The sequence below is a fragment of the Ceraceosorus guamensis genome, assembly GCF_003144195.1.
Source record: "Ceraceosorus guamensis strain MCA 4658 unplaced genomic scaffold IE81scaffold_6, whole genome shotgun sequence".
NCBI classification, from domain to species: Eukaryota; Fungi; Basidiomycota; class Exobasidiomycetes; order Ceraceosorales; family Ceraceosoraceae; genus Ceraceosorus; species Ceraceosorus guamensis.
The window spans coordinates 612,982-621,978 of record NW_020290001.1 but is presented as its reverse complement, the minus strand read 5'-3'; the positions used below and the strand labels follow the sequence as shown (position 1 = coordinate 621,978).

Genomic DNA, 8,997 nt, shown 5'->3' with positions numbered 1-8,997 from the left:
AGAGCAGCCAGAATGCTGGCAAACGTTGGCTGTCTGCGCAGCGCGAAGTGCATGCTGCATGCATGCAGAGCCGCAGGCTGGCGGGGAGCAGGCGCTCCAGCACTGTGCAGTCAGCAACGCGACGCTACTCGATTGGCATGTAGACCGCGGGGAGACACGATTAGGGCGCGGCAGACGATGTCGACGCGCCACGTTCAACACAAAAACACATGGTCCGAAGCGCGTCTCCAATGCATAAGCGCGTCTTTGCGCGTCTGTCTCTTCTTGTGCCTGCCAGGGCTCTGCCACCACACTATAGCAGCAGCAAAATCGAGTGGCAAAGCGAGATACGCGTGGCATACAGTCAAGACTTACGATCTCTCGCCCAACAGAGCACCGGCATGTGTGTGCGTCACAGGCATCGATGCACCTTCTCGCTGCCTAAAGCTGTGGCAGGGCTGCTCGTCAGCTCGCTAGCGCTGCGTTAGGTCCAGTCTTTTCACGGTCTGGATTCGCGCAACAGCTGCTGGTCCACAAGTCTCCGTCGAATACGCCTGCTCGCACCACAGCTCGAGAATCACATGATGACGAACGACGCTTGGGCCAGTCTTTCTTCGCCGTAAATACACATGAATTTTGATTGTTGCCTGCTGAGAAACACAGCAAATTTGCAGATGGTCGCCCGCAGCGGCGCCTTCCTTGTCACATGCACGACTGCATTGATTTGACGATCCTCAGGCCAAGGTCCGATAAGATCCGGCAGTCCGCGCGGGGCTAACGACATCCTGATGGGAAGTACGACAGCATATTGCGGAGAGGCTTTGGCATCCCAGGGCAGCACCCACCCATGTGCGAGGAGGGACATGATGCGAATGAGACAGCTGCGGCAGGCTCCCTGTCCTATACGAAATCGCCAAGGCTGTCATGCCAGACGCCCTCTTCCCGCCGTTGATCTGTCTGCGACGACGATGCCGCACTACTACTCAGCTGCGTCTCAACAATGGGGTCGAATCGATTGAGCGTACGCAGAGGTGGTGACGGCGTGGAACGGTGTGTCGAGGGCTGATGAGAAGCTGGCGGGGCGTCCCTGCTCCTAGTGCGCTCTCGTGCACGGCTCAATTTTCCGTTGCGATTGCTGTTGGCAAACATCGACTGCACTTGTGGCCTTGACAACGAGCTCGTCGGCAAGTCAGCGTAAGCTGAAGACGACGCGGACCTGGCCGCATCCAGGCAATTCGCAGTGGACTGGTCTTCAACCATGCGAATCGCGCTGATGTTGCCACCTTGCACAGATGACTCTGCTCGTCTCCACACATGCGGCGGCGGCGCGAGGGGCGGAGATGATCGTTGCGAAGGTGAGCTCGCTCGCCACCTGGGTGACCGTTGAGATTGGGACTGAGAGAAATGCTGGCCCTCTAGCGCGCTACTTTCGCTTTGCTGCGATTGTTCGAACCTGTCCTGAGAGAGAGTCACCCGGTGAATTGGCGTGTACTCGAACTCCTTAGCGGGCGAAAAGGGTCGCTTGCCAAGTGAGGTAGAGGTCAGCGTGATGGGCTGACTAGGGGGCGAAGATCGAGTGAATGCGGAGGCGCTAATTTGATAGGAAGAAGGAGCTGTGCCTCGCGACTGCTCCGCTGACGACGTCCATCGAGACGTGAGATGATTGGAATTGCCGTCTGGCGAACGGGATGCCCTATCGCGGGTTCGCTGTGTGTAGGGCTCGGACTCGCCCACTTGCGGCGTCACGCGGGCCATGACCTCGTCAAGTCCAAGCACCCGCTGCGAAAGGGGCTCAAAAGGCAGTCAATAGGAGTTACTCTCGGCTTGCTGAGCACAAATCCGCAAGGACTTACTCGGATGTCTTCCTGACGATGCACAAGTGCAGAGGTCTGTGCAACCGTCAGTTCCGCAGCTTCTGCCCTAGACACTTCTGCAGCACTTCTCTTTAGGAGCGCCAAATCTTCTGAGGGTAGGCTGAGATTTGAGCGCATCATTGATAGACAGAATGGTGCTGCAGTCATCAACGTCAGCCATCGCATCGTGGCGGCCAGGCCTCTACCTCGCACACCAAGCGGGCCTCCTTCGAGCCTTGTTTGCCCATGGCGGGCGACCCTGCTTTGCGACACTTCGCTCAAGATTGTATGGAGACTGTTGATTCTAGAAGTCGCGCTCAAGACCTCAGAGCCCGCATACTCTTCCTCCTCTTCGACTGGAGTGACTAGACTAGTAGCCAGAGCCTGATATGTGTTGGTGACTGCAAGACTATAACGCGGTTCGAGCAGACCCTCAGCCCGGATGACGTGCTCTGCGTAGGCGTTGCGGAGATTGGCAAGTTGGTGCCCTCGATTTGCCGCGCTCGTCCCTGGCAGAATGGTGGCTTTTGCGAGGTCCAGCGCTTGCGCCGCGGTGTACAACGCCGAAATTTGATCGGAGTGCGATGGAAGCGTTGCGAAACATCCCGCAATGCGATCCAGAAGGTAGCCGGAGCTTTCCTGAGCGCTAGCTTTGGGCAGCGCGCTAGGCTCCAGTGCTGCGACGAGGCCCTGCCGCGGGGTCACAGTGTCATGACCAAGGGTGGACTTGAAAAAGGTCTGTGCCAGATGACATATCCATCTCATGTTATCTGCGGTAGGAACACGATATTAAGCCTTCATGTGGGTTGCTGTTGCGTCTGTGAAGGACCGGACAGTGCGCTTCTGTGCTCACCTATCAAATCTGCCTCAACCTCTTTGACGTCAACGCCATTGATCCGCACCATGTGGCTTGCAGGTCTGAGTCGGCGCTCATTGACTAGCCAGGACAAGAGATCTGACGCAACGCTGAGTAAGATCACGGCGTGGCCCAGCTGGTCTAGGCGGAGTGACCTCCATGCAAGCAGAACGATTACCTGAGCGCTCGTGAAGGCTCGCGCAGCGCTCGATGCATCAGAAAGTCTGACCTCCGCCTCTGCATCCTCGGCCAGCATTGACGGCGAGGGCAGCGCCTCTCCGTTCATGTACTCCACGCTGCGGTCTTGCACTGTGAGCGTCAGTCCGATGCCCTCCGCCAGAATGGCATTGACAAGATTGCGCTCTGCATTGCCATCATGCATGTCGCGTTGCAGGATCTGGCAGTAGTCGAGGAGTGCAGGAATCGTCAGAGGCCCAGCTGCTAGCGTGCAAAGACGTCTACGATGCCAATCTCACTGTCTTGTTCACGAGCAAAGAGAGTATTGGGTGCTGCGCGAAAGCGGCATTGACGAGCTCGACTTTCAGTGAGCTAGTGATGGTGCTCGCAGGGTCCCTTGAGCACGATTTATGTCTCAAGTGGCGTGAGCTTTTGCATGTAACCCTCCTGTAGCGTTCGCACTCACGTAGCCTTCTGTCCTGGCTTCGCGTCCGGAACCCAGAGACGGGCTGAAATCCCTTGGCGCAGTCCCAGCACGCTCTCGTTCTGTGGCACCATCGACGAGTGCTGCGAAGCAGTGAGCCAAATTGAGACAGATGCCATTACTGCAGCACGCAAATGAGGCGGTCAGAAGGGAGCTACGAGCGGAGAAGATACGGATCTTGCTCGAGGCTTACCTAACAGCCACTCCCCAATGGGAGCTTCTAGCGATTGTGCCAACACACCCAGCTCGCTGTGCCCATCATCCACTGCAGCTGCTGCGCAGTATTCATACTTCTGCAAGTCGCCCGCCCGTTCATCGCATACATCTCCAATAGATCGCGCTCTCGAGGATGCTTTCGGTGTGGTAGACACCTTCTTCCGCTTCGCCGGAGCAGTAGGTGCTGATGTGTGCGGACTATAGCCAGACTCGAAAGGACTGCTCGTGTGGGCTTCCATGGAGGGACGAGCTCCAGCTCTAGTCGTATTGACCAGCTCATATATGCCTGCAAGCATTCAAAGACGCCTCAGCTTGCATTTCGTACGCTTCTCACAGTGAGTACAGCGCAGCTAGCTCACATGTTTGCTCCCGCTCGGCGCATTTGTCGCACCATGGTGTTTCCTAAGGAGGGGAGGGGAGCAAGAGCCTCGGTATCTCAGCAGAGGCTATCAATGCTTGCTTTTGCGGCTCTGAACGTACCCCAGAGCACCCTGACGGTGCATCGACGTAGTCACAGGGTGTAGTGGAGGGGGACAAGTCAGCATCGGTAGACACTGAAGATCCGGTGCAGCGACGGCCATCGCACTCACGAAGCTTGCGAGCCCGACAGAATGCGCAGCTTCGACGACTTTCCATTGTACTTGATACAGCCAGCAGCGCGAATTTTCCGCAGCAGCCTGCACTCCTGCGAGCTCAAAGTCGCAGAATGAAGCCCGTGTGGCTACAGCTGCGTCTTCCCTGCTTCGCGAAAAAGCTCCTTGGCGACTTTGGGTGTGCAGAGAGTAGCAAGAATTGCAGCGTGTGACGATGAGCGCAGGAAGCAAAGTGGGCAAGCTTCACAATGTCTTGGGTTCGCCACAAGAGCGGCGGCACCATCGACCTTCGCTCGTCGAAGCCTTGCAACGAAAAATCGCGAGCAGAGAGAAGGTGATACGACGCGGCACAGACCCTATGGCTTCTGCTGCTCCGTGGGGCGGCGGAGGCCAGGTCGGCTTGCCGCATCCGCGTGCGCGCGGGTGACGGCTCACAGAAGACACGTGACTAGATAGTGTAGTCCCTCTTCCACAGGCAACGCAACACTCAAACTCAACTTTCTTCAAAGCGACTTCGAGATGGGCTCCTTTCTCAAATCGTAGCTCTTCGTGCGCATGCAATCGCGGCCTAAACGCCTTACAAAAGCGAGCGATGGGACTCGACTCGAGCCCACTGGAGTTTGCTTTCTGAGTCGGCCGGGTCACTGCGGTAGCAAGCCATCCGATTAAAATAGCATGGCGTCGCGAATCCGAGACGTGTCCACCGCGCCCATTCGCTCAATCCTGGGTCTCGGTCAAGAGACTGGCAATACAACGCGCTAGCAACACTCACGCCTCTAGCTAGTACTCGCATTGCAGCGCTCTAGCGTTCGCTGTGGGACGGGCGAAGTAGCTTGGCGCTCACTTGCACGTCGAAGCGAGCACACCGGGATTGCAGACTGTGTCACGTTCGTGTACAATGATGAGTAGTGATTACAAGGCATGAGCCGCCTTTCGATGCGTAGCATCCGGCTTCTTCTTGAACGCTCGTCACTAGCATCAGCTAGCAGGAGCGTCTGGCAATCGCGTCCGATTCGAACGCGCTCCGTGTTCTGGATGTGCTTGGGCCGCTGACGAAATGCATGCAAAAGATATTGCATTGCTAAAAAGGTCCAGCCTACGTCTAGGCAACAATCTTGGTGCAGATACCGGTACCAATAGTGCGGCCTCCCTCTCGCAGGGTAAATCTGCTTCCGATCTCGATGGGCAAATCATGAGTGAGCTCGCCGTTAAGGGTGACACTGTCTCCAGGCATGACCATCTGATCCTCTTGGCCCTCTGGCAATGTCAGAGAGATTGTAACGTCTGCGGTTCGGATGAAGAGCTGCGGTCTGTATCCGCTCGCAAAGGGGGAGCGGCGTCCACCCTCCTGGGCTGTGAGAATGTAGTACTGTCCCTCGAACTTCTTCACCGGCTTGATGGAACCTGGCAGAGCAAGCACTTGACCTCTGCGCACCTGGTCTCGGCGAACTCCACGCAGAAGAGCTCCCATGTTATCGCCAGCTTCTCCTCGGTCAAGCTCTCTGTGGAACATCTCGACTCCCGTCAAGGTGGTCTTCAAGCTGTTGCCAAGACCGACCAATTCGATCTCCTGCCCTTTGTTGATAATGCCACGCTCCACACGGCCAGTGACAACAGTTCCGCGCCCGGAAATGGAGAAGACATCCTCCACGGGCATCAAGAAAGGCTTGTCAAGATCACGGGCGGGCTGCTCAAGCCAAGCGTCCGCCTCGGCCATCAGCTTCACGATGGCTTCGCTGCCGATGTCGGGGTTCTTTCCTTCCAGAGCAGCCAAGGCTGAACCCTGAACGATTGGGGTGTTCTCTCCATCAAAGCCGTAGGTAGAGAGCAGATCTCTCATTTCCATATCTACCAGCTCCAGCATTTCCTTGTCGTCCACTTGGTCTACCTTGTTGATGAATACGACCAACTTCTTGATGCCGACCTGCTTGGCAAGCAACAGGTGCTCTCGGGTTTGAGGCATCTGTCCGTCCGTTGCGGACACGACAATAATTGCGCCGCTGTGGAGGTGCAAGTGCTCTGTTAGCAGAGCAGCGAATGCGGATTGTGGAGGAGGCCAAAACTCACTCCATCTGAGCGGCACCAGTGATCATGTTACGAATGTAGCTAATACGAAGGGCAGCCAGAGTCAGCCGGCCATCCAGGGGAGCTAGCTCTACTGATTCAGTGCAACCCCAGAATTATGTGTTCTGATCCTTGAGCCTTGCATCTCATGCCTTTCGCTGCGAGCCATGAATCGCGCGTGACACTCCATGACTCACTCGGCGTGACCCGGGCAGTCGACGTGCGCATAGTGGCGGTTCGCGGTCTCGTACTCGACGTGCGCGCTGGAGATGGTGATACCACGAGCCTTCTCTTCGGGCGCCTTGTCAATGCTCGCATAGTCCACAAATTTGCCCTGACCGCTGGACTCGAAGAGAACCTTGGTGATGGCAGCCGTCAGAGTGGTCTTCCCATGATCTGCAGGTGGAGATGGGTCATTGACGAGAACATGCATGAGACACAAGATTGCAGCGAGCAGCTTCTTCAAGGTTGCCTTCACAAAGCTACTTACCGACGTGCCCGATTGTACCGATGTTCATGTGTGGCTTGTTTCGCACATACTTCTTGCCCGCTTCAGCAGCGTATGTCCTCACAGCGCTGGGAAGACGAGCCGCGGCTGCAGCGGCGATGTTGCTGCGACCGTGTCTGATGGGAGCTTGGGTAGAAGCGAGGCTCATCGCTGAGGATAAGTGGCCAAGCAAGAGCGTCTGGTTAGCGATGTATTGCAGGCAGTGGCGCTATCCTCGCTCGCGAACGCACATCGAGTAGGGACCTGGGTGACAGCTGCGGGAGCGGCGACATGACGGCAAAGGCCAGTCCTGGCTGCACGGGCGATGGGTTGACGAAGAAGCGACATCTTGCCCGTAGAAGCGTATGCACACGGCACAAGAGGGTTGAGCGATGAGGAGCAGTGCAGAACCTATTCGATCGGGATGATGGACTTGCGATTAGGCAACGTCTTGTTTCGCAGGTCGTGGCCACTCCTGGTGATGCTGATTATTCATGAAAGAATTGATGTGCGGCTTTCAGGCATCGTCCACCGCACCTATTTGCGTCAGCTGCTGCATGCACGCGCACTCGCCTCAGATTTCTCTAGCTACAGCCGCGCGGGAGGAGTTGGGAGAGCCGGGCATCATCAGCAACCCAGCTCGGTGGATTGCCACGTGGTAATCGCACATCGGCGCACCAGCATTTACGGGCGAGTAAAGCCGAAACTGCATACTGCCACGTCGCGGGCATCGCAAGCACTCATAACTGCCGTGGCCTATAGAAGTGACTGACTTGTGATTCCACTCGCTTCAGACCACTCACGGGCTGGCCTCACACTGTGATTATCAGAGACGCAAGTGCGCCCCCGTCTTTCTGCGCTGTCCCATTGTTGCATCAAAGAGCAGCCCCAATCAACAGGACAGGACGCTACGCAGAGAAAACTCTGCCACAAGGACAAGGACGCAAACGTCTTCTAGTTGCCAATACTTCTTGGGATTGTAACCGTGCACGCCATGGTGAGTGCTCGTTAGCGCTTCCTCAACCTCATTCGAGTGTTCAAGAAAGCATCGCATCCATTCCACAGGCGGACGAGGCTTCAGCATCTGCCACTCAGGCCAAGCTGGCCGCTCTCGCCAGCAGGAACTCCACTGCTCTCAGGTAAGTCTTGCGATCACACCTTGACGCTCTGCGACCTACTCTCAAGCATCTCATTCCCCTGCTTGCATGCAGGCGTCGAGCTGCTGCCAAGGATGCCGCATCCAAGCCCAACTCTGCTCGGGCTGCTGGAGCTGGTGGAAGCTCAAACACGATGATGAGGTTGTATACAGACGATTCCAAGGGCCTTAGCGTGTGAGTAGGTACTCTTGTATCGAAAGGAAAGCATCCAGGCGGGACCGGAGTGGGAGCGTCGAGCTAGGTCGCTCGTTGCCAAGATGCTGCTTTGTTTCAGGCATCCCGGAAATCAGAGACGGGAGACGGCCGAAGGGTGGTGCCGCTGAGGCGCCAGCTGATGAGGTCCAGGGAGATATTTAGGCGGAATTTGAGACGATAGTTACGGGTGTTGCCAGAGAAAGTGCGTGCGCATTTGATCTTGTCTCAAAAAACCATTAATCACGAATGGTGTATGGCGAGGAGCAGGGAGGGCGCTCTCTTCGGCCGGCTCTGTATCTCTGCGCGATACGAATATTTCATCGCGAATGGCTAGACAGAGAGCCTTTCAAGTAGCTGGAGGACTCCAGACACAACGCGCTAGATTGGGCCCAGCTGATGAACTTGTTTCTGCATCCCCCGCTCAGTGATCCCGTCGTTGTCCTCGTCTTGGCGGTTGGCTTTGTCTTCAGCGTCGTCGTGCTGCACGTCGGATCGCGCATCGCCCGTGCGTTCGTGAAGTAGTAGGAATGTGAGACGGGGCCACAATGCATGAAGTCGGACGATTCAGCCGAGGCGGGGACATTTTTGAACTCGGCGACAGCGTCGCAAGCGTTGTGAAGGCTTGCGACGGAGAGGAACGCGGCTCCCTGCACCCTGGTAGAGTGGCATCCACATTTGCGTCATCCGAATCCAATCGCTATCACGAATTCCAGTGGGCTTGATCTCTTGCACACGCTCTGTAGCAGAGCCCCCAGGGCTGTTGACCAGCTTTTCCTGCTCAACACTTCTCCAGCTGATCAGTCTGGACACTTTTCTGTAGTGCCAAGCTCGCCGGTCACCTACCTGCGATGTAGCGGACCAACGAAGAGCTCAAGGCGTCATTCGAAGGAGTCCCGTGCACTTTGAAGCTGAGAAAGCCGACCCGCTGGCTTGGCG

General features: G+C 56.6%; 3 protein-coding genes across 3 annotated transcripts; 1 reads left to right on the top strand and 2 right to left on the bottom strand.

The window, feature by feature from the left end:
• Positions 1-597: 597 nt before the first annotated feature.
• IE81DRAFT_320532 (hypothetical protein) lies at positions 598-4,474 on the bottom strand. Its single transcript, XM_025513060.1, has 9 exons — positions 4,156-4,474; positions 4,046-4,056; positions 3,925-3,967; positions 3,543-3,851; positions 3,332-3,470; positions 3,165-3,261; positions 2,686-3,085; positions 1,833-2,602; positions 598-1,758 (listed from the first exon to the last, which is right to left on the bottom strand). Exons 1-9 carry the CDS (start codon positions 4,199-4,201, stop codon positions 880-882), a joined length of 2,694 nt encoding a protein of 897 aa, XP_025372495.1. The 5' UTR covers positions 4,202-4,474; the 3' UTR covers positions 598-879.
• Positions 4,475-4,979: 505 nt separating this feature from the next.
• IE81DRAFT_320531 (putative TUF1-translation elongation factor TU, mitochondrial) lies at positions 4,980-7,213 on the bottom strand. Its single transcript, XM_025513059.1, has 5 exons — positions 6,961-7,213; positions 6,713-6,880; positions 6,420-6,618; positions 6,226-6,264; positions 4,980-6,158 (listed from the first exon to the last, which is right to left on the bottom strand). Exons 1-5 carry the CDS (start codon positions 7,055-7,057, stop codon positions 5,261-5,263), a joined length of 1,401 nt encoding a protein of 466 aa, XP_025372494.1. The 5' UTR covers positions 7,058-7,213; the 3' UTR covers positions 4,980-5,260.
• Positions 7,214-7,463: 250 nt separating this feature from the next.
• On the top strand, positions 7,464-8,656 carry IE81DRAFT_320530 (Pre protein translocase Sec Sec61-beta subunit; the record flags this gene model as incomplete). The annotated part of the gene is made up of 4 exons (XM_025513058.1): positions 7,464-7,706; positions 7,775-7,848; positions 7,921-8,040; positions 8,487-8,656. Coding segments are annotated over exons 1-4 (289 nt in total), but the record flags the coding sequence as incomplete, so codon positions are not given.
• Between the last annotated feature and the right edge of the window lie 341 nt (positions 8,657-8,997).